The sequence below is a fragment of the Cynocephalus volans genome, chromosome 1, assembly GCF_027409185.1.
Source record: "Cynocephalus volans isolate mCynVol1 chromosome 1, mCynVol1.pri, whole genome shotgun sequence".
Taxonomy (NCBI): domain Eukaryota; kingdom Metazoa; phylum Chordata; class Mammalia; order Dermoptera; family Cynocephalidae; genus Cynocephalus; species Cynocephalus volans.
The window spans coordinates 26,436,692-26,462,328 of record NC_084460.1 but is presented as its reverse complement, the minus strand read 5'-3'; the positions used below and the strand labels follow the sequence as shown (position 1 = coordinate 26,462,328).

Genomic DNA, 25,637 nt, shown 5'->3' with positions numbered 1-25,637 from the left:
ACTCAAGGCGCGACCCGCGGTCTCCTCGCCCCCGTGCGGGGAGGCAACAGAGACTTGGGGTCACCCCTCTGGCCTCAGTTTCCCTCTCTGAGCACCCGGCTTTGAGTTCTGAGGAGTCGTCTGTGGAGGGAGCCCTTGGTGTCCCTGACCCTGACGGCCGCGTCAGCCCTTCCCAGCCCGGGACAAGCCCCTTCTTGCTCCCTTGAAGGGGCTGCGCCTCTTTTCTTGCCTCCCTCTGCCCACTCCAGGGCATCTCCCCCCTAGCCCCCGCTCTGCTTTCTGCCCCTTTCTCCCGCCTCTGCTCCCTCTTCGCCCACCGCCATTACCCTTCCTTGGGCCGGTTTCCAGGAATTATCCCCGTCCCTGGCTCCTAGCTTTACTTTGCATGAAGTAAATTCATCTAGAAACAACCTCCAGGACTTGGGGTTTATGTGTGGATATATGGGGGGGGGAGGTAATATGTGCTCAGGAAAATCAATGACTCAGGAATATTAAATCATAGGGTTCTTTTTTGTTTGTTTGTTTTGTCTTTTTTTGTGACCGGTAAGGGAGGGGATCGCAACCCTCGGCTTGGTGTCGTCCGCACCGCACTCAGCCAGTGAGCGCACCGGCCATCCTTATACAGGATCCGAACCCGCGGCGGGAGCGCTGCTGCGCTCCCAGGGTCGCACTCTCCCGAGTGAGCCACGGGGTCGGCCTGTATGGTTCTTTTTAAAAAGTCGATTACTTGGGCCGACCCCGTGGCTCACTCGGGAGAGTGCGGCCCTGGGAGCGCAGCAGCGCTCCCGCCGCGGGTTCGGACCCTGTATAGGGTTGGCCGGTTTGCTCACTAGCTGAGCGGGGTCACAAAAAAGGACAAAAAAAAAAAAAAAAAAAAAAAAGTCCATTACTTAAGAAGTACACCTTTTAGGTACCTCACACCCCTAGGAACAATTTAAAAAGATGAATTGGAATATATTACAAGATACCAACAGAGCCACAAGCCGGAAACATTAAAATCTCTAGCTGTGCCATGGGGGAATGTGGTTTGGTAGATTGGGTAACCTTTGATTTGATTCTTGCGGTGGAAATAAGCATTGATCAAAGTTTACCTGTTTTTAATTCTGTGGCTGGCTTTGTTTTTATGTTCATTTTGGCTCAATTTTCCCTTCGATCAGAACTTTAAGTAGAAAAGAAGCAAGCTTCCATAGTGGCACTTTAAGATTACATATATGGAAGCAATGATTTGATTCTTCTCTAGAAGTCAACCAAAAGTGTTATATCACCCCTTCTCGTTTTGGGCTTAATAATAGAACCTTACGATGTTATCAAGAATAGTAAAATTTGTAGAAATGTGAATTAATTACTTGTCTTTGTTTTAAGTGAAGATTTTCCCTTACCATTCTCATTTCAAAACATTTAAAGTTGATTCTTGTTTCCTTCTTGCCTTCCTCTGATTGTTTTCCTATAGGTAGTTTCTTGTTTTCATCATTTTTCCACTTTATGGTCCTTTCGAGTTCCATTATTTTAACTTCAAAAATTAATGTATTGTTGGATAAACCAGAGCATCTTGAAGAGAACAGTGAAATTCAACAACTGCATCTAAAGCAAGTGTGGGTCACAATCTACTAGAGCTCTGTCAATACGTTATAATTTCATATTCCAAATAAGGTTCTCTTCTTTACAAGAAAATAATTCAAATTGAATAATACATTGAGTTAGAAGATAATCTGAATGTTATTTTATAGAATTAATGAGAAGCATTTTTGCTTGCTGTAAAACAACACTGAAAGTTTTTGTAACCAAATTTTAAATATCTTTTCATGTTCTCTCTAGTTGATTAAATATAACTAAGGAATACAGGCAACATGTTCTACTCACATGTGCTAATGTGTAAACGAGGACCATTGGCCAAAATATGGCTTGCAGCTCACTGGGAGAAGAAACTCAAAAAGGCTCACATATTTGAATGTAATCTAGAGATAAGCATTAAAAAAATTCTTTCACCTAAGGTATGTTACTGATTAAAATGATAGTTTGTTTTTGTAATGATTTCTTGGAGAGGAAAGGAAATAAAATACATTTATATCATGAAATACATTTCCAAGGAAGTTTTACTTTTCAAATGGTCTCTCTTAATTCCTATAGCATTTATTGTCTGAATATATAAACATATATTGGTTTCTGTTGATAATTGTTTTATATATTTATCATAAATAAATTGGACCCTGAAAGATAAAGGCCATGTTTTGTACATATTTTGTAATCCTTTCTTATTCTCTAACAAAATACTGTATACATAGTAGGTACCTAAGAAGTACTTATTAGAAAATAGCGAATGAATGAGTGGGGAGGGTAGAAAGATAGGATTTAAAAAATGTGAAAACACATCATAAACAGTGAAGTACTGTGTTCATTACAAAACACTATAAAAGAGCTATTAAAACTTGCATTATTTTAATGCAAAATATTATTATTATTATTTATTTATTTTTTTTAAGATGACCGGTAAGGGGATCTTAACCTTTGACTTGGTGTTGTCAGCACCACGCTCTCTCAAGTGAGCTAACCGGCCATCCCTATCTAGGGATCCGAACCCGTGGCCTTGGTGTTATCAGCACCACACTCTCCAAAATGAGCCACAGGCCTGCCCCAAAATGTTATTTTAATGTTATTACAGTTAAGTATTTTTCTGCTTGAGAGAAGAACAATTATAATTGAAAGCCTAATGTGTGTTAGGCAATGAGCAATTTAGCTTATTTGATCTTCACAACAACTCTGTGGGACTGGCTTCGTTTAGCCTCAGTGAAGTGTGGTAGTTAGCATGAACTTTTGAGTTGGACAAATTTATGTTTAATTCCTGCTTCATCACTTAATAGTTGTATTACTTTGGGCAGAATACTTAACATATCTGAGTTTCAGTTTTTTCTTCTGTAGGTAGAGGTTGTTGTCAAAATTAAATAAATTAATGTATGAAAAGCTCTTAGAGCAATACCTGGCACAAAATAAGTACATAATAAATTGCAGCCATCTTTATTAAATTGAAGTTCAGGGAGGTTAAATGACTCAGCAACTGAGCCAAGACTTGAACCCAAGTCTACCTGACTGCAGAGTTTATATTCTTCCCAGAATACCAATAATAGCATAATTCATTTTTTTATTATTTTAATTTATCAATATATAATATAGTTGATTTTCATGTCCCTTTACCAATTCCTCCTTTTCCTCCCTCCCTCTCTCCCTACCCCGCATCAACATCATATCTGTTCACTTGTCTTAACAAGTCCAAAGAATTATGATTGCTGTGTCTTCTTCCCCCACCCCCAGCATAATTCATTTAAATGCCACATTATCTTCATTGAATAAGAAAAAGATTAATCATTTACAAGGTTAGGTAAAAGTTAAGTGATTGACTTTAAATAAGAATATGAAATGTTTGCTTTTTAATGAGAAGAAATTCCTATGATTTCAGTAATTTTCAAAGAACAGGATTTATGGACCTAATTTTTATTATTCTAATACTTTAAAAATTATTGAAAGGTGAAAATTGCACTTCGAACTTCAGGACACCTTCTTTTGGGAGTTGTTCGAATCTATAAGAGGAAGGCAAAATATCTTTTGGAAGATTGCGCTGAAGCACTTCTTAAAATGAAGATAACATTTTGCCCAGGTATACATGCAATGTTGATTTGTCTCACTCTTCTTGGTTCCCTTTTGCATTTTTATTTTGGGTAGGTTCTTTCAATTGACAGCATTGTATAATTCCAGGTGAGTATAGTGAATGTAAACTTTGTTTTGACTGAATCTAAGTTTACATGGTTAAGAATAAATCATATTCTTTCCTATGCTTTTTTCCTATGTTTGCAGGAAAAGGTTATGCTTTCCAAAACTTGTAATGTTTCTGCATATTTATGTAAGGTATATACTTAAAGCCACCACATTTGTGTAAGAAACTCTGATATTTTATTTTTAATGGGTCATTTAGTTTGTTACATCTGCTTTTGCCTCTTTGAGAGAAATTTAGAAATATTGTGATTGACAAAACATAGATATCAATAATTGTCATTGTTTTCAGAATTCTTTGGGTCTCTAAGTAGAACGCTGTTTATGAAATATTATCAAAAATCCCTAGGCATTTTAAAGTGCTAGAGATTTATATGTGTCATAAATGTCATGCTTTCAAAATTTAATTTACATAGCCTCTGTTCCACTTTTAAGACATTCATTGTTTTCCACCTTGTGTTATGATTATTTAGGTACAGGTCTTGCCTCTGTCACTAGTTTTCAAGCTCCTTAAAGGAAGCGTCTTTGTCAATTCATAAATCTCTTATAGTGCCTGTCTCAGTGTCTTGCCCTATTCCCTCAGTTGATATTTGTTGAAGTGGGATTGACAGGTTTTTCTTTCTTTCTCATTTAAAATATTTGTGGAATTTTTAGGTAGATTTATACTCATATCAAGTATAGTTCATTTGTTCATTTATTATTTCATTTACGTATTCCACAAATATTTAATGATCCTCTGGGAAATAAGGACAAACAAGATGAATAGGGTACCTTTCAGTGTGGTGAGAAAATCAGATAATGAAAAAGTTTCAAAAACATATTTCAATAATTATTGATTGTGATTGTGCTGCAAAGGAAAATAAACAGAGCACTACAACAGAAAATAAAAGAGAAGTTCACCTTAGCTAGGATAGTCGGGAAAAGCCTTTCTGAGGGGATAGAATTTAAGCTCAGACTTGACAAATGAGAAGAGCCCAGCCATGTAAAAAGACTCTGAGAGAAAAGCATCTTAGGGAGAGGGAAGTGCAAGAGCAAAGGTCTTGAGGTGGAGAAATGCTTGACCTTTTCAGGGAACAAAACGGCTACTATGGTTAGAGTATAATGAGTCAGGAGTGTCATTAGATGATGCCTGATAGGTTTGTAAAGCTGCAGAGGCTCCCATCAGAAATTTGGATTTTATCTAAACGCACTGGGAAGTCACTAAACTATTTTAAGCATGGAAGTCATCTGATTTGGTTGCTTTTTAAAACTATCCCTCTGGCTGCTTTATAGAGAATGGACAGCAGAGGGGCAGGGGTGGATACAGGGAAACAAGTTAAAGAGACTAAGCAGTAGTTAAGTAAGAGAAAATGGAGATTTAGTTGAGAGTTTCTTATTTTATATAGCATCATTCCTTATTGAATGTGGTTTTTGATTCTTTTCAGGACCGGTTGACCTTCCAAAAGAGAATTTTGAAGCAGCTTACAATGCTATCACATTGCCAGAAGAATTTCATGATTTTGACACCCAGAATGTGAAGTAAATTATTTTATTTTCCTTCAATTTGATTTTCTTGATATTTTATTGTTTTGATATTTAGATCTCATGAAGGCAAATAAAATGTAGTTAACAACTAAGTACACATGCAATTGACAAAGACTTAAGTTTAGTGTGAAATTTGAAAGTACAGCAAAAATATATCATTATATTTATTGAATGCACAAGGGTACTTGAAAAATATAATTAAAAAATAATACAAATCTTTCCATGAACTTTTTGAAACAGCCTGTAGTCTGCAGTTTTGACATTATATTCGTCTACTCATTCAATAAATATTAATTGGGTGCCTTCCATATGCCAGGCACTGTTCTAGGCATGGAGGAGATAGCAATGACTAAAACACAGCTCCTAGCCTCAAGAATCTTACATATTAGTTTGGGTGGACAGACAATAAACAAATAAAAAGTAAACATACAATATGCCAGGAGATGATCAGCATTGTGAAGAGAAATAGAAAATAAATAATGGATGGTCAGGAAAGGCATTTCTGATAAGGTAAGAATAGGAACTAAAAGATGTGAATGAACAAATCATTCTTAATGTTGGGATGCATGTTCCAGGTAGAGCAAGTGGAAAGGCCGTAGGTGGAGCACATTGTACATTTTCAAGGAACAGCAAAGAGGCAAGTGAGACTGGAGTGGAGAAAATCAGGATCTGAGTGGTAGGGGGTGAGTTCAGAGAGATAGCAGGAGGTACAGATGTTGTAGGGTGTTGTAGGCTACAACAGGACTTTACTCAGAGAGGAAACACAGGAGGGTTTTGAATAGAGGAGTGATTGGATCTGACTTGATTTCAACATGTTCCCTCTGGCTACTTACTATAAAGGGGAGAGGGAGGAAGCAGAGAGCCTGTGAGAATATTTGAGAAGATTATTGCAGTGATAAGTCCAGGTGAGAGAAGACAATATCTGTGATCAGTTCTCAGTCTTCATTTTATCAAGGAGGTAATGTCAAACTATGGATATATTTGGAAGGCAGAGCCAACAGCATTTACTGATGAATTGGATATAGCTCTAAGAGAAAGAAGTGAAAGATGACTAAATGATTTGGGGCATGAGAATAGAGTTACCATTTAATGAGATTAGGATAACTAGGGAATGGTAGGTTTAAGGGGAACAGAGAGAAGGAAGTAAATTAGGTTTGGGGCATAAGCTTTGAGATAACTGTTACACATCTGCTGTGATCTGAATGTATGTGTTCCTCTAAAGTTCATATGTTGAAACCTAATCCACAAGATGCTGGTATTAAGAAGTGAGGCCTTTGTGAAGTGATTAGGTCATGAGGTCATAGCCCTCATGAATGGGATTAGTGTCCTTATAAAAGAGGCCTGAGAGAGCTTCCTTGTCCTTTCCACCACATGAGGACACAGAAAGAAGGTGCCATCTATGAGAAACAGGCCCTCATCAGCCACCAAATCTGGTGGCACCTTTATCTTGGACTTCCCAGCCTCCGGAACTGTGAGCAATAAATTTCTGTTGTTCATAAATTACCCAGTCTAAGGTATTTTGTTATAGCAGCCCACATGGACTAAGACAACATCAGAGGGAAGTAGGTAGGTAGTTGAATATATGGGTTTGTAGTTCAGGAGACTGGTCTGAGCTGGATATATACATTTGCAAGTTGTGAGTGTATAGATGGAATTTTAACCATGGGACATAAGAGCTCCCCAAGGGAGTGAGTATAGATTTAAAAAGGAGAAAGAGGGAGAGAAAGAGAGATCTGAGGACTGAATGTGGAATCATACTGAATACTTAGTAATCTGGAGGATTTGAACAAACTAAAAAAAGAGACAGAAAAAGAGCAGAGAGGAAGAAAATCAAGTGGTATCTCAGAGACCAAGAGAAGAACATATTCTGTAAGGAAGGGTGTTGTAGTCTGTTTGGGCTTCTATAACAAAATATCATAAACTGAGTGGCTTATAAACAATAGAAATGTATTTCTCACAGTTCTAGAGGCTGAGAAGTCCAAGATCCAGGTGCCAGTAGATGCAGTGTCTGATGAGGGCCTCCTTCCTGGCTCATAGATTGTAGTCTTCTCACTGTGTTCTGACATGGTATAAGGGGCATGGGCCTCTTTTGTAAAGACACTAATCTCACTAACGAGGGCTCTCCCTTTATGACCTAATCACTTCCCAAAGGCTCACCTTGCAATACCATTACCTGGATGATTAGATTTCAATATATGAGTTTCAGGAGGACACAAATTCAGGCCATAGAAGGAGAGAACATCTACAGTATTTCAAATGCTGTTGGTTAGTGCAAGTAAGATAAGGACTGCAATATAACCATTGGATTTGGCAACCTGGAGATTATTTGTATATGAGTACATATAATAAACTAGTGTTTATAAATAATACTATTGAGAAAATAAAAATATCCTTTATTTTTATAATAAAATTTATTTTTTGTTTTAAGTTTTTTCACTATACTGCAAAATCATTGTGTTCTGTTCACATGTTTTTCTCATTCTTATATTTCTCAGTAGTGCTGTTGATGTTTCAGAACACTTTACTCAGAACCAAAGCAAACCAGAAGAAATCACACTTAGAGAAGAATATGACAATAATCTACTTTTCCAAGCTGAGAGTTTTGGTGAGGATATTTGAGAAATCAAAATTACAAGTCATAATCAATTATATCTACATTTTCGTATTGAAACAATACTAATAGAAATACCTATAGAATGAATATTTTTATGTATACTGTAAATGTAATCCCCAATAAATTTTTCCTTGCCTTTTTCTAATACAGATGTCAATGCCAATATTCAATACTCAATCTTAAGGTATACTTCCCTTCTCAGTGTACAGTCACTTATTGAATACCTACTGCATGTCACTGTTGTCATAGACATGGGTGGTACCAAAGTTTAAAGAAGCAGTGCCTGCCTTGGAGGAGGTTCAGGCTGAGACAGAGACATGGAAATAAACCATTGCTATAGTTAATGTGGTTTTATATGTATGCTGCATACAATGCCTTCAAAATATCATATTTCCTCTAGTAAATGTAGATATCAATTGCAAAATAACATTTTAAATCAGCTTCGTGGTGAGGAGGAGGAAATACTTCCACCCTAATTGTACACATTGATTGTGAAACAGAAACTGATTTTTAAAATGTTAAAATCTGCTTAGTCAAAGTGAGCGCACTTTAAAATTGAAGTGATATGGTGTAATTGAACTATATAGTATTTGTTCTTTTTTCTTGCATCTATCACTCTTTGTCTTGTATCACAATATTTCTACGCCTCATGTATTGGTCTGCAAACTCCATGAGGGTAGAATCTATGTCGTGTTCATTTTTGAATTTTTTACAGTGCTCAAAATAGTGAGCATAGGAGAAGGATGGCCTAAATTTTCTTAGGTTGCGGAGGGGAAGCAAGGAAGTAATGCTTGAGCTACACCTCTCATCTCGACTTCTCATCCTCCCTGTCCTCCATAACTCTTGTCTGTGTTTCTCACAGTCTGTGAAGACGGACCAGTTTTATAATTTTTGTCAATTTACAACCTGTCTGTATTATATTTTACTTTTGTAAAATACTTTGAGTAGCATAGATTTCTTACTGGCTGTAACCCCAGACTAGAAACGTAATACACTGGCAAAGAGATGATTATATTTCCTATTGCCCAAGACACTCTTTATAAATTTCCATGTAAATGCTATTACTCTTCTTTAGGCCTGAAACTTTAGGATTACTTTCAACTGTGCTCTCTGTCAGCTTCATACTAGTGCTGATTTTTAAAAAAATACTGAAATGTCTCTTAGATTTTCTTCCTATTTCCTTAGCCACCAATATAGTTCACCAATATGAAAAGCCAAGAGTACTACAAAACCCTCCTATGAATCTTCTTTTGGTCTCTTTCCATATTTTGTACACCTCTGCAAGAGCAATTTTCTTTAAATTTTTTTTCATATAACATTTCTTCTGCTTAAGTGCCTTGGGCCCCTATGACTTACTGTGTCATACATCTCTGCCTATCCTCAAGGCCCTTTACCAATTTGTCACTTCTTCATTTTATCAACTTTATGTGTTTTACTCTTAATATAAAATTTTTGCTCTAGTCAAGCAAACATCTTACCATCCAACCAATACAATTAAGTTGTTCACAGTTCTGCATCTCCTTATACAATTCAAAAAGGTGGGAAGAACTTGTTCTTAGTAGACTGATAGACCTGGGTTTGAATCTGGACTTTTTCTGTTGACTTGCTATGTGATGCCTGGCAGATTGCCTAATCTCTCTGAGCCTATTTGGAAAGTTGGGATACTACTAGCGACATAATATGGTTATTTCCCTTATTCCCTCCTTCAGTCCTCTCCATCAATATGTGATTTCTCTTCCCTTCAAAAACTACCTTGACCCTAACGTCCTCATAGAAATGTTTAATATTAATCTATCCTATTCTGGATAACAGTATAAATCAAAGGCAATGATTTTTTAAATTTCTTTTATGTAATCTCAGATTGTTGTGATGCTCAATTCTTAGAATATAGTGTATGTTCATAAATTTTTATATTGTTATTTGCATTTTATTTTATCTTTTTTTACTGGTTATAAATATTCATGGGGTACAAAGCTGACTGTCACCACTCTGTACATAAATGTTATTCTCTGAGTGACCAAAGATGATTTTTCTTTTGGGAGCTGTCAAGCTGCACCTGGATGATGTGAACGTATTCTTAGTTCTTTTGAACAAGTCTCTTAATCTTTTCTGTTGAGCAAGTCTTTAGTCCAGCACAATGACGATTGCTTTTTTTAAGCTCTTCTTTTCTAGAAGATATAGGTCTATAGAAGAATTGTCAATTTGAGTGATACCTCATTATGTTCTTTATTGTCTAACACTAACATAGGTTGTCAGAGGGAGGGAAGAGAAGACGAATCTCTGATTTTTAGGGTTTCGGACTCATGGACCTAGAGATTAGAGATTCAAACCCAAGAGAGGGAAAGAATGTGCAAGAGCTGACTTCTGGTTCCCTGGAACTATCAGTATAGTGTAGTGGCTATCAGACACAGGCTTTGGAATCAGAGAGAGCTGGGTTCAGATTCTGGATCTGACGTTTATTAGGGTGTGACTGTTTGCAAGTTACAAAACCTTTCTGTGGAAATGTTCCCTCATCTGTACAGTAAGTATTGTAATAGTATCTCCTACTATGTCATAAAATGCATATAATGACTTCAGTTAAATAATTCAAATAAGTTTTACAGCTTTCATTGTCCTCATCTATAAGATGAGGCGGGATTATACTAGATGATATCTGAATTTTCTTCTAACTCTAAAATTCTGTTCTATGACTAACTTAGTATTAATGATATGTATTTATTTAGGGGAGGAATCTGAAATTCTCAGAAGAGATAGCTTCTTTGATGACAACATATGCGTGAATTCCAGTGGTCCCTTAGTTGAACATAGTTCTGTATGCTGCATTGGAGAAAAATCTCTGTTCTATGACAGTGGAGGTGGATTTGGAGATGAAGGAGGTGCAGGAGAAATGATTGGTATGCTATCTGGTCATATAAAAATCAAATATCTATTTCAATTAAATTACTAAAACATATTAATAATAAATCTACATCAAACTAAAATTTCAGATATGTTTCTGTGTCATGTAGGTCAAAACAATTTTTTATACAAGTTTTCAAAGTCTATGTTATATTTAAATATTTAGGGTAGGCCTAAGTAAATAGCCATCTGTTTAAAAATTTTCCATAGAGGCCGTGAACTACTGATTGTTTTTACTTTTACAAATTCCTAATTTTTGGAGGGGAAGGAATGAGGTTAGTATATTCCTCACAAAATAGAATATATACCAGACAACATGGTTTTCTTTAACACAAATTGTGGGACATCTATTCAAAAGGATCTTTCCAGAATTTTTAATCATTATTTTATATTTACATTGTGATATTATCATAAAATAATCATAGAAATAAGGTAGACAAATTGGGAAATCCAAATGCACATATTTTAAAGATTGTCTATTGACTGTTCATATCAAGTCTTTTTTTTTTTAATTCTCTAGTTCACATTAAAAGTCTGGTTTTCCTTTCACAATGCCTTGCATAAAGTAATGTTAATAAATGTTCAGTGAACAAATAACAGATTCAAATCTATATGACGAAAGTTTACTGTATTTTCAAGACAATCTATTGCAAGATGATCAGGATATCCTGTTAGAAGACGTGCATTTGAACAGAGAAATTTCCCTGCCTCCTGAGCCTCCCAGTTCTATAGTGGGTATGTTGAAATTTTCCTTTGTGGAGAAAGTGGACAGATGCTTATATTCAAATTAATCCTCAGAACTTCTGAGTTTATGTAACAGTATAGAACAGTGAAAGATAATAGAGAAGGCTGTCCGTCAAACTCTCTTAATTTGATACTAGACAATATAGAATAGGAAGTTGTGTTCTGAGAAAGGTAGAATGAAGGGTGTTTGACCAAGATTGGGTTTAGTATGAGAGCATGTTTAAATACTCTGCCAAAATACTGAGCTTTTGAATCATTCAAATAATGTATGTTACATGATAAGAAAAAATTATTAAATACTGTAGTTTAACAATCTATATACAACTCGAGATAAATTACAAATGTGGGCATATTTTCCCCACTTGAAATTCATACAAAAGTACCTCAGATGATTTGAAGTCTTTTAGTCTGACTTTTCTTAAGAATTAAAAGTACGATTAGCCCCGTTTTGATTCTTCACAATTTTCGATGTTATATTTGTTTTCTAATACAATAGTAGAAATTGAAAATGTGAAAAGAGTTAGGCAGTAAAATTTTAGTTATGGTTCTTTATGGGTAAACTGATAAGTGACTTAACAGAATACAAACCTTTCAGCAGACATATAGTCAAATTTATATTAGTCATTTATTGTAGTTGTGACCACTATTTTCACTTCTGCTATGACCGTAGCTCAGACTTAGATTTCTCATGGGCAAAAGAGGATGATGATACTTGACTCACCCGAATGCTGTGGGTCCCAGACTATATAATCTCTGAGTTTCTTCAACTCTATTTAATAGATGATTCTAAGAATTCAGATGTGGCTTCAGTTAGCAACATAAATCTTCAGTTTGTTTATCTTTCACTTTAATTCTCATGTGGTCCTCTTGCTTGCTACATAACCATTTTTTCATAATTACTTTTATGGCGATGTTGATTAGTAGAACCAGATAACCCTGAGTGTATATGTCTACCTGAAAAAGAAAAAATGGATGAAAGAACATTATTATCAGATGAAGAGGAAGGATTTGTCCTTGACCCAATTGATGTTTCAGGTCAGAGGCATTCATGTTTTTGTTTTTTTATTTTTAATATGCTATCTTACTTACTCTGAGATATCTAAATAATCTATGAAATATTATAGAAGGTAGTCAATCTAGTAATAGCATTTGTAGTACAATAGGAGAAGAGTGTGGAAGAAATTTGAAGTGATCCTTTCATTATATTTAGTTCTGTTCAAACCATATATATTGTTTAGGAAACTGGAAAATTTTGAACTGAGTTCAGTTCAAGAAGTTATTGAGCCATTACTCTGTGTGGGGCACAGAAATGAAGAAGACATGGTTCCTACTTTTAAGAAGCTTACAATCTGATTAGGACACATAAGTCAATATAATATAAGGCAGAATGAAAGGATCAGAAGAGAGGCACTATGTTTTTAGGAATAAATAATAAGTGTGAATCTAATATATAACTAAATCCTTTAGGAATATCCTAGTTTTAAGTATTATAATTGATATGAATTTCGGTCTATAAAGTCAAGCGTGCAAGAAATAAAGCATTTAAATTTTTTCTTTACTGAATTCAACTCTGAACCTCTATTCCCATGGCTGGCAGGAAATGGAATCTGCACAGCCTCCCTATCTTCCCTGAGACATGTAGTGCCAAAGTTTGGGGGAGGTATGTGGGATGTAGAAGGGAACCCCTGGTCATCAGCCACACCAGTTTGTGGTGCCCTGTGTCACAGCCTACATAGTATCTGGGATCATCCCACAACCAGCCCCTCTAGGATCTTGTCATGTTCCTGGGATTTTACAGAGGCACATCAGTAAGCAGGTTCTTCTTCCTTCTAGTTCCGTCTGATCTTAGATCTTCACCCATTCTGGGAAATCTAACCCTCTCTCTCCTTTTGCAGCTTTACTAAAGAAAAGCTTGACTTCTGCTTTCTGCCTGGTAAAATTCCCTAAAGGAGCTAAATCCCATGGACTTATCTACCTACTTGGAATTTGTATATGAATTTCAGTGGAGGAGGGAAAAATACACTGGACAAATACAAATTAATGTTTCAGAAATTTATCCGGCTATATAGGCATTTTAAGGAACCTCCGAATTGGTTGACATCCCTCTCAATATAGCCTCTGCTGCACATTTCCTCATTTGCCCATTTAACAGATCAACTGAGTCCCTCCTAAGCACTTTCAAGCAACACCTTATAGAATGTATCATATTGGCTGCCTAGGCACTCTAGCTATGCAAAAACCATGTAAAGCATAATTTTCAAAGGAGAGGTGAAGGGGGATTTTCTTCCCAATGCAATTCTGTAGGTTGTATTGTGTTAGATACTTCTTAGATATGCAGTGCATAAAATATCATTTTACAAAGCCATATAACCAATCTGTGAAAATACATAGGAATAAACAAACAAAAGTGTTTTTCTATACTCTCACTCAACAACAATCATTGCAGAAGACAAACTTCTGTGACCAAATGTGTGGGAGTTTTTCCCCACCAGCAAGCAGGCAATCAGTTCTGCAGCAGACACCAACTAGGTATACTCCAATTCAATTCCAACATCATCTGCATTATCTACCTGGAGGTAGGGTCAGGTCCAACAGGTTGAGGGCTCAGTCCCACCAGACTGTCCACACTTCAGACCCTAGTCATCATAAGTCCAGGCCTCCAGAACTTCTGACCGACCAGCTTCATGTTGAGGTTCCCATGAGCCCCTCTCTGGGTTTGATTTATTTGCTAGAGTGGCTCACAGGACTCAGGGAAATAGTTACTTACGTTTACCAGTTTATTATAAAGGATATTACAAAGGATACAGTTGAAGAAATGCATTGGGCGAGGTATGGGGAAAGGAATGTGGAGCTTCCATGCCCTCCCTGAGCTTGCTACTTTCCAGGAACCTCCATGTGTTCAGCTATGGGAAAGCTCTCTGAACCCAGTCCTTTAGAGTTTTTATGGAGGCTTCATTATGTAGGCTTGATTGACTAAATCACTTGGCATTGGTGATCAACTTAACCGTTAGTCCCTCTCCCCTCCCAGAGGTTGTGGGGGTGGGGCTGAAAGTCCCAGCCCTCTAATCCTGCCTTGGTTTTTTCAGTGAGCCGCCCTCATCCTGAAGCTACCTAGGGAATGTCAGTCATCAGTCAACTCATTAACATACAAAAAGACACTCATTACTTTAAAGATTTTAAGGATTTCAGGAGAGGGGTACAAAGACCATATATACATTTCATAATATCCCACAATCACATTTGTGCCTATTTCTTATATTTAGACATTGCTGAGAAAAGGAAAGGCAAAAAGAGGAAATTGCTTATAGATCCAATCAAGAAGATCAGTAGAAAAACTATGCATAAACAGCTTACTTTCTTTATGGACACACTCATGGTTTTGGAACTTGCACCTCCTACCCAAAGACTGATGATGTGGAAGAAGAGGGGAGGAGTGGATACACTTCTGTCAACTGCTGCCCAGGATTTGATTCATGCTGAACTGAAAATGGTAATAGTATCCATCCTTTTACATGGGTTATATATCTGGTTATAAATAAATAAATGTATATTTACATACATATATACAACAGAATTTAAACTTGTGAAAAAATACTCCCTCACTTTTGAATTAATTTGCTGCATGTGTGTATGAATTATAGTTTTTACTTTTCAACATACATGCTTGTGTTTTATTGAATTGCTTTACTAGTACAAAACCAAGAAACAAAAATGTATATTTTTACAGTTGTTTACAAAATGCTGCTTTCTGTCCTCTGGCTTTAAACTTGGAAGAAAATTGATTCAGAAGAAGTCAGTAAGGAAAGAAGTGGGAAGCCAAAACATAGTAGGTAAGACTTCCTAATTCTGTTGATGTTGAGTGGAATGCTGTGGAAACAAAAATTTCATTTTACTTTTTAAGATGAAGATGGGATCCAATTACATATTTACAAATATAAATGCTATATCTAGAAGAATATTTGAATTTAGAAGAAATTGTTACTTCAGTATTGAATTTTTCTGCTTTTTAGTTTAATGTTTGTCCCAGAGACTCATTAAAAAGTATATGTACTATGTGGACCATTCTTACTCTTTCCCACGTTCCCTATCCCCAAAGGCAAAACTCACAGCCCTCAAAAAAGAAAATCTTTATGTCAGGATAATGTTTTACTTTAAAACAATTAATATGAAAAATCAGGTAGGGTTAAGAAAAGCACTGAAGCAATACAGTTAACCTGAGACAGAGATCACTCAGAGGGTACATGGATTATTAATAATCACTGATTATTATTGTGACAATTATAAAGTAATAATAAAACCAACTTATGTAGTGAGTAAGCTTCCGCTTCCTGATCACCCTTCGTGAAGGCATTAAAATCTGCTGAATAATATACCAAGATGGGCTTAAACTCCATGTTGTCAGGTGAGTGTGTGAGAGTGAGTGTGGAGGAGATAGTGGCAGAGGACAGGAAGTGGAGGTGATAAAGAGGCAGACGAAGGGAAAGGGAAGTTTAATATGTGAGACTTGGGGAGCAGTATGAAAGTGTGTGCACCCTTTGTTTAAATTCCTGGATTCTAAGTTGTCCATCAGAAATTTTCTTTTATAACAACCATATCTTGATTCAAGTTTGAAAGGTATTTTGGTGAAATCTTTACCTCCTTGATAATTCAGAGGCCATGATGGAAGAGCCAAATTCCCAGCAAGAGTTAAGTCACCCCCAAACTTGGAAGAATGTAATTGATGGATCTATGTGTAGCTCTCATGAGGATACCAATAAAAATATTAACTCTGAGGTAAGTTAGCCAGAGAGAATCATAAACATATTATTTTTCTGTCAGAGATATAGTGAAGGAATGTTGGGTTTCTGGTATATCTTCTTACATTTATAGTTCACATTTCATCTTATGTTGTTCTGTAGTTTCTTTGTTAAGTAGCAGTACTGCAGAGTAAAACATGATTTTCATCTGCAGAACAATATTCTCTAGAAGTTTAGGATAGTTTTATACTGAAATAGTATTTTGCATGATACATTAAGTTAATGATTGTACTTGAATCTAGTTATATGCCGAGAATTTTACTAAACTCCACATTCAATATACCATGGAGTCTTTTGGGACTCTAGCCGATAAACCTGTGTTTTGTTTCTAATCATAAATTCACTCTTCCTACCTCTAGGAATAGTATGTTTTAGACCTACCAATTACCTCGGCCTTGAATCTGAAAGACTTAAAGATCCATGACCAAAACCAATTTTTTTAAAGTTTTTATTTGAAGACATAATTTTTACTTGAAGAACAAAGCTAGTTGAAAACATAGTTGGAAACAATGTGCTTTAAAATATTTTCCCAGTTGTCACCTCATTGGTTGTACAAATGTAAATATTATAGCTACACCAGATAAAAATAAACCAGTGCTTTTCTGGTGTGTTCCATCATCAGTGTATTTGGATAACCACTCAGGGAATTCAGAGTCAAGCCACATTGAAACTGAATGCCCTTGGAAGGAAAGACAGTTTCACAATGCATTAAAACAGAATGTGTTTTACTAAATATTTGATAATATACTGGATATTGAGCTTCTGTGTTGCCAATACTACTCTCTCCTCATTTGGGCTCAGACATTTCTTAGAGTGCACCTACTGAAGATTATGATTAGGTGAACTTGTTTGGTTTATGATTTTTTGAAAGGAAAATATAACTGCAGTTATCATAGACAAATTAATAAAATAGATTTTTCCTATGTGCTTGAAGTAGAGAGAAGGAAAGAGATTGATGTACCAGTTCTTTGAACCTTTACTCCTTTACCCTATGCTTATGCTTTAACCTTCAATTCCATTCTTATTCTGTTTCCAAAAATTGTGAAGAAATGTAAATATAGTCAAGTATGGGAGCACAGTCAGTTTGAAGGGATAGGAAAATATTGATTCTGATTAATCGTTTTCAAATCTTCATAAAACAGAATTTTTATATATAGTAATTGCAAAACTGAGAGTATCTGAAATGTAGAGTATTTGTGGAAATTAAGAGAAAAAAATATGATGTCTCCACAAATGTGTATATTGAAGAATAAATTGCAATTCCTTATATTCACTAAAATTTTAAGAAGCTGAAGTAAACTATGTTAAAGGAAACTCTTAACTTAATCAAGATGAGGGATAACAGGTGGGGAATGAAGCTTGGAGACAGGCTGAAGATGAAAAGGGCTTTTACAGCAATGAAAAGGGGAGGAGATGATGGGGAATGGAGAATTTCTGGCTTTGTCTTTTTTCTTCTTCCTTTATGTCTGTTTTTCCCCTTCCAGAGGACACCATTTTTCTTCCCTGTTTCCTGTGACAGCTCTAGCAGTGGTGGCAGGAATCCTGTCATGGCCCTGAGTAGGGATATTTATATCCCTTTCCTCTCACTCTCACTCCCTCAGCCTGCCCACTGCAGACCTCTTTCCTATGCCACCTGGTACTGGCATGAGAATAGAGGTAGGGGACTGGGGATAGATAAAAATGCCTCAAAGGAAAGTAATCTCAGAAGTGCAGTAGTAGAGACTTTTGATATGAGGTCTGCAGTGGAGAGGGAAATAGGAAGGAAAAGGATAGGAAGCAAGAAGGGAAGGGGCATGCATGTAAGTTCTTCATTTGTGAGAGGCATATGGAAAACAGGAATATTTAAGTGAGGGACTGCCTATCTCGGATATCTCAGAAAAAATATTTTTAGAATGTGGGTAGTATTTTTAAAGTTTGAGAAATGAGCATTCATGTGATTAAAGCATTTAACATAATTAGATTGTTCCTGTGATAATCACTAGCAGAATTAACTATCTTTTCCTAATTTGCTTTAGCAGGATATTGTTGAAATGGTTTCTTCAGCTGATGAGGAATCATCTTTAAGGAATGCTTTCCTGGCACAAAAAATTGAAAACTGTTTGCTTGAATTGGTAAATATATGTGTAATCCTGGGGATGTTCTTAAAAACTTTGTTCCTAAATATTTTTGTTGTTGTTGTTTTTCCTAAATATTTAAAACCTTATTTATCTGAAAATTTGTTTTTAGAGCTTTCATATTGCTTTCTAAATTTATAATTTAAATTCATAATCTCAATAGAGATGTTTATGAATAGTTTGATAAAACAGATTACTCTGACTTTTATCTCTAATTTATTTTGAAACTTCAAATAATTTTAAAGGAAAGTATAAGATTTTTATGCTTATTGAAGGTAGTGACTGGTTTTAAAATGTTGAGAATCTCTGTTTTAAGTTATTCTTATAGTATCTCTAGAGAAACAAATCTATATTAGGGATATGGCCTAGGGCATTTGAAAATTAATTTTATTTAACAAAAAAGTGTGGGCCTTTTTTCCCTTAACATTACATAGCTCAAGTCCTATATCTGTACAAGACTTCTCAGAATCAGAAAAAAAATATTGTCGGCTCAAAATCCACATGTAGATAGCAAAGCCAGAAGTAAAATCTGACTCACCTGACTCCCTGTTACTGCCTTATTTCTCTGGTCCTTGCCCCAAAGTACTGAAGGTATTTTTAAGATTGTAAGGAATTTTAGCAAAAGTTTTAGAGTAAATAGTATCAAAACATCTATTAATGCCTGCTGTTAATTTGTTTTTAAATAAATTATCATGTAATGAGTTTCAAGACTATTATACTGTTTTTTCATACATGGAAAACAGACTGAATTCTCTGCATAATCTAGGACAGAATAAATAACCTGAACTTTTTACCTGAAACATCCAAACAGCTGAGCAAGAAGTGGGTTGGTTCATTTTCACCATTCTCTTTGCTTCTATAGACACAGGTTATTTTCATACATGGTCTAGCAAAGCACAACACAGCACAAGTTCAGCTGTTTTCATAATCCGCTGGGCTTTCCACACAATGGATTCAGCTTCAGGGTGTCCAGATTGATCAAATGGACAGGCTTTAGCAAAATGCACAGACTATTTCTTCTGAGCCTTTTTCTGGTTAGTTTAGTTGTGCATTATAGGTAAAGCTACCATCTCATGGATCTTTAACAAAGAGCTTTTTACATTTCAAAAATAGCATTTGTGTATTTAACAATAAAATAAACATTAGTAAGTGGGTGAACTCATTTATCCAAGGACAGACCAGAAAGGAATAAACATAAATTATAGCTGGAGGGATTTGGAACACTCTTCAGAATAAAGTGACCATATTTTCAAATCAGTCTCTTTGGGATGTAAGAAAGGATACAGCATAGGCAGGACCAGGAAGCTGGTATAGCTGGTGGGAATGGGGATTCAGTAGTTCCCGGACTAAGTCAAGGAGTCCCTTTAACCTCAAATGATTTAAAATGTCATGCAGAATATTCTGGAGCTTTTGTAATTATTTTGGAGTATATGAAATTGAAAGCACTTTTAGGAAGTTTCTGGGCTCCAGAGCTATACATAAAGGTTAGATAAATGGTGGGCATGTGGTAAGTGTAACACAGATACCATTGCGTTGTATGGTCAGAGCTAGCCTAGGAGAAATTATAAAGTAGGTCAGATTTGGGCCACTTCCCTTCCTCCTTTATAGGTGTGCACTTTTATCAGATTCAGCAACACCTTATCTATGCCTAGTTTCTGTTCTCGGCTCATCAAGTGTTATTTGGTAAGGGATTAGAGTGAGTTATTACAAAGAGATTTCAGCTTTGCAATTTTTAAATATTAAGGTATTTCTGAAGGTGGTTAAAGCTTTAAAGACTGAAAAGAATAAATCTATTCGGTAACATGACAAGCTGTGATTTAATCTTTTTTGGACAAGGCACCCTCGAAATCTGAAGTTTCTAACCCAATTGTATACTATTAAACACTAGTTATTTTTAGAGCTTCTGTATGACCAGGTAATTTCAGATAAAGGCCTTTACAAGGCAGTTTTTCTATAACTTTATATTTACTCCCGAGTTCAGATTGACCAGAACTAGGATAGTTGTAGCCAAAAGTGGTTGTCTGCTAACTTTACTTTTCAAAGTAAGGGCATAACACTCTGGGATGCATTACCAATAAAGACTGCAGAATCTCCTACTTTGGAGGCCCTTATCAGAATATAGCCTGAGCAGGATAGGTGTAATCCTGTGTACGTTGAGCAACATTTGTATGTTAGTCTTATTTTATTATCAGACTATAAGATCTTTATTTGGCAGGACCCAGTGTTATAGTTTTGTTTCTTGTAGCAGCTAACACTATGCTTGGCCAGTAATAAACGTTTAATAAAATTTGCTTAATTGGAATATTTTATTTATCAATCATTCATACAGGAGTCATCATGGAATGAACAAAATATTGAGGCAGAGAGGTATCAAGGAATACTTCAGATTTTAAATTGTTTACGGGTAAGATGGTAGGGTTTGTCAGCCCTATTTTTATTTTAAAAATAAATAAAATATTGACTTTGAGCTTCTAGATATTAATGAAAATGAAAAAAAAAAATCCTTATGTTTTTGTTGAGGCCAAATTTAACTAGAGACAGATGATTTTAAGTGGTATACCCAGAGCTAAATATAGGAATTTGATTTTGGTGCCTGCATGTTCTAAACAACTTTGTACCGACATTCATGCCCCCAGACATGTACTCTGTGTACCATTCTTGTTTTTAGCAGACTATCAACTAATTCTCAATATAGAAGTAAGTTAATAACAATTTGAGTGATAACTCATGTAATTTTTAAATTTAACTTATATTTTTATCCAAATATATATGTACATAATTTTAAAATTTCAATAGTACTATGCTATAAGACTGAACAGAGAAGACAGAGTCCTTTATCTTATCCCTAAATTCTCCCCACGAGAAACAACTATATTAAGCTGTTTCTTTTAGTATTTATGTCCATATTTCTAATTAACATGTTTTTACTGCTCTTTCTTGATATTTCAGCTTAAAATCTTATCTATTGACTTCTTTTTTGACAGAAAATAAAAATCTGGCTTATTTATGTTTCCCACCCCAGTTATACTTGTAGCATAGTGTTCAGTGTTTACAGTGTTATAATTGTAATAGTTATGATATAGGTTTAATTGTGACAGAGAGCCAAAATATCGGTGGCTTAAAAAAAATAGTTTATCTCTCTCACAGGTAAAAATACAATCTGGTAGGGTAGCTAGGCTCACAAAGTTGCCGAGGATGTAGGTTCCCTTTATCTTGTTTTCCTCTTTCTCAAGATCTGAAATGGCTAACTACGAATTATGTCTGCATTCCAATCAGCAGCAAAGTTTCCTTTAAGGGTACAATCCAGAAATTGTGTGTCACTTTTCACATTTCATTGACCAGCACTTAGTCACCTGCCGCATCTAGCCAGGAAATGTAGTCCTTATTTGGTAACCGTAGGCCCAATGGGTATTAAGGGACAACTAGCAGTTGCTGCCACAAAGCCTATGTAAAACTTAGTTCACATTGAAGCTTTATAGTGTAGTTACATTTCTTTTCTTGTCAACTTTATGGATGTTTTGCTGTTGTTATTGTTTAGTTAATCACTACCTCATTTTTTCCATTTGCTTCATGTCTATATATCAATCCTTAATTATTTTTCCGAACTTTCTGACAATATAATAAAACTCCCTTTAGTATGTTCAAATGTTATCAGTCGATCCATCAATTCCATTTTTTTAATTGAAGATATCCCTGCTGGAACTCATCATTCGTTTCTACTCCAAACTAGTTGCTCTTTAGGTCTGCTCCACAGTTTTTGTCTTGGGACATTCCTTTATCATAAACATGGGAATTTCTTCATCTCCTTCCTATACTAGTTTCTCTGTTTTATGGTGCTTTGATCTTCCTTTATCTTAAATTATTTGGTGGTTAACATTCTCTCATGACTTCCTGAGATAAAGAATGCATAAGAGGTAGAGACCCTGCATACGAGTCTGAAAATTTCTTTATTTTACCTTTAACTTGATTGATTTTCTCTGGACATAGGTTGAAAATGATTTATCTCAGATGTTGAAGGCTTAGTAATATTTCTAGGATTCTTGTGTTGTTATTGGTAAGTCAGATGCTGCCTTGGTTCATGATCCTTTGAGGTGACCTTTATTTTCTCTTTGAAAGCTTTTAGATCTTTTCTTTATCCCTCGTGCTCTGAAATTTCGTGATGGTGTGCTTTGTGTTTTTTCCTTTATTGTGCTGATCATGTAGTAGCTTCTTTTAATCAGAAATTTCATGTTCTTGAGTTCTAGGAATTTTTTTGTCTTGGACTTCTTGTTATGTGTTCTCTCTTCCTGGAGGGCTTATGGGTCAGATGTTGTGGTCTCCTGAATTGCTCTTCTAATTTTTACCCTTTTTTTTTTTTTTGGCAGCTGGCCGGTAGAGGGATCCAAACACTTGACCTTGGAGCTATAACATCAGGCTCTAACCAACTGAGCTAACTGACCACCAAAAAGTGAATTGATTTCTTTGTTTTTATTTTCTTTTGGTGGCTGGCTGGTGCAGGGATCCGAACCATTGACCTCAGTGTTAACAAGGTGGTACTCTAACCTACTCAACAACCAGCCAGCACCAACTCCTTTAATTTTTAAAAAATCTTTTATCCCCTATGTTAATTTTCTTTGTCTTTGTGCTTTTCTACTCTCTAGAAGATTTCCTCAACTTGTCTTCCAGTCTTCACTGAATTTTCATTTCTGCTTTCACCTTTTTGTTTTCCAGGAGTTTTTTCTTAGTTATTAACCATTCTTTTGTTTTATAGCATCCTAATCTTTTAACTTAATTATTAAATTAGTTAGTTTTTTAGCAGCTTTATTGAGGTATAATTAATGTACAATAAACTGTGCATGTTTAAAGTATAGTTAGATAAATTTGAACATATGTATACATCTGTGAAAGCATCACCACAATCAAGATAGTGAACATAATCTAAAACCCCAAAAAGTTTTCTTGTGCCCCTTATGAATCCCTTGTCCCAACCTTCCCGCTGGTCTCCCCTCCCCCATCCCCACGCAACCCTGATCTCCTTTCTCTCACTATCATCCTAATCGTTTTTCATGGATGCTGCGTCTTCTCTTAACTTTCGGAAGTTATTGCTTTCTTCTGCTTCCTGCATTCTCTACTTAGTGATTCTCTTGAATTGTTTTTTTTTGTTTTTTGTTTTTTTTACTCTTTAATATTAGATATTTTACCCAAATGCCTGGCAGATTTTGAGTTATCTGTTTTTATTTAAGAGTGAGAAGCCAAAACATTGATGGGAAGTTATATGGACATGGATGAGGCTTGTACTCTTGTGGTTTCACTATAAGTGAGGTAACTGGATGGCGCTCCCCACCCCCCACCTTTTCTCCAGATGCCATTATCTTAAGGGTTTTTCCTTAGAATGGTCAATTTTCCCAGAGTAATCTTTAAATCTATTGCCCAGGACATATAAGCATGATGACAGTGGTTCAGGAACCAAAAAGGAAGTAAGGGAGAGGCTGGTTGTCTCACTGTTCAGAGTGTAGAATTTCACTTAATCCCCAGGCTGTGGTATGACACTTCACCGTCATCCACAGTGCCAGTGTCCCAAGTCCGCAGTCTCAGTGATTGGTATCTCCAGAAAGGCAACTTCTTGCCTCTTGCTATATGAGTAGTGGTCTCTGGTTCTGTGAGGTTGTGGAGTGGACAGAGGGTCTAACTGCTCCCAGGTAGATTCTCAAGGAATTCTCCTGCTTTCAGCTTCGCCCTTCATCCCGTTTATTACACACTAATGTCTCCAATTCCTGAGCTTTTCCAGGGTTCTGTATCTTAAATTGGCTTGCTTTTAGCTGACTTTTCTCCATGCTGGCACTTAGGTTTCAGCTTTCTCTACTCTGTTAAGTCAGTTATGTCTTCCACTTCCTTTGTCTTTATCTCCTTCCTTTATCACTTTTTATTCCTTTACCTTCATTTAGAGGGGTTTCTGAAAGGAACAGAAATGAGTACATATGTTTAGTCTCGCATATTTGTCCCCTCAGGGTTTTTCAAAAGAATTCTTCAAAAGAAACTGTCCCTGCTCTCTGCCAGGGGGAAAAGCCACCCAATCCACATCGTGTCTCTCAAGGGAGAGAATAAATGAACGCTGGGTATGCCACTTCTGAAAGGTTGTTGACCCTGGGCCACACCTTTGGTTAAGATAAAGCATTTATTAATTTGTTAAATGTTACAGACTTGCAAAAACTTGTATATGGTATTTCTAAAAATACTTCACAATTATCCAAGCAGTACAATATTCACAGGAATACTGGCCAGTATTCACTATTTCTAACTAAAAAACTGTATTTCTCTAGGAATCTGATTCCAAGTTCTAGTCTTCATGAAAGGTTTTAGTCTTCATTCATAATTAAATTCTTTATTGTACCTCAGTTATTTCTAGTAGGTACACAGGTGCCATGTGGTGAATCCAACATCATCTGTGTGAAGAAACTGAAATGTTTACATGGTCATGTTCCCCTGCCACTGAAACATACACATGTGCTTCTACATTTACCACTAGAGTTATAGTCACTCCCACCCCCAATACCTTTAAGGAGAAAAGGCCTGATAAGTTGACCATTTTCATTGTATTTGAAGCCTTCTAAGGTCCTGTGGGTTTTTCTCCCTGCACAGCTAAACTAATTTCACTTTCCACAGAAGCCATTTATGTTAACATCAATTTTTAAAAATTAATTAATTAATTTTATTTTAATTTACCAATATACATTAACATCAATTTTTTAAAAGACCTAACATTTGTATAACACATTATAAATTCATATAGCACTTTAGAATTCTTTTGCATTCATTTTCTTATGAACCAAGCTTGTGCTCAGAGACCTATGTTGTTTTTATAAATTTACTAAAGAGTCGTTTGCATTTCTTTATTTAAGGATTTCAGTCAGTTATCAAAAATATCAATATTTTATTGTTCATTATGCATCCTCAGCCTGCTTTACGTCTAATGATATTGTTTCTCTTTTCTTTTTTCTTTTCTAATTATTTTCCCAGCAATACAACAAGATGGGATGGCAGTCCTTTAATCTGATGAAGCTTAACAGAAATAGTGACCAAAAACAAGCATCTATCAAATTTTATGGCTTTCTTGTCCTAAAAAAAGATCAGGCTATTGAGCTGAGCCAGAGTGCTCCCTATGCAGATATAATAGCTACGGTGGGACCAATGTTCTATAAAATATGA

At 35.8% G+C, this 25,637-nt stretch overlaps 1 protein-coding gene across 2 annotated transcripts; it reads left to right on the top strand.

Moving 5' to 3' along the window:
• Positions 1 to 1,847: 1,847 nt before the first annotated feature.
• Positions 1,848 to 25,637, top strand: RAD21L1 (RAD21 cohesin complex component like 1). 2 transcript variants are annotated; one of them, XM_063075536.1, is made up of 13 exons: positions 1,848 to 1,991; positions 3,520 to 3,649; positions 5,187 to 5,280; positions 7,785 to 7,891; positions 10,624 to 10,794; positions 11,438 to 11,533; positions 12,464 to 12,577; positions 14,806 to 15,032; positions 15,270 to 15,372; positions 16,194 to 16,315; positions 18,357 to 18,449; positions 20,782 to 20,856; positions 25,449 to 25,637. In XM_063075536.1, the coding sequence occupies exons 1-13, from the start codon at positions 1,848 to 1,850 to the stop codon at positions 25,635 to 25,637; spliced, it is 1,665 nt and encodes a 554-aa protein (XP_062931606.1). The 2 variants fall into 2 exon arrangements, with proteins under 2 accessions (XP_062931606.1, XP_062931596.1); XM_063075526.1 differs by having other exon boundaries at positions 18,354 to 18,449.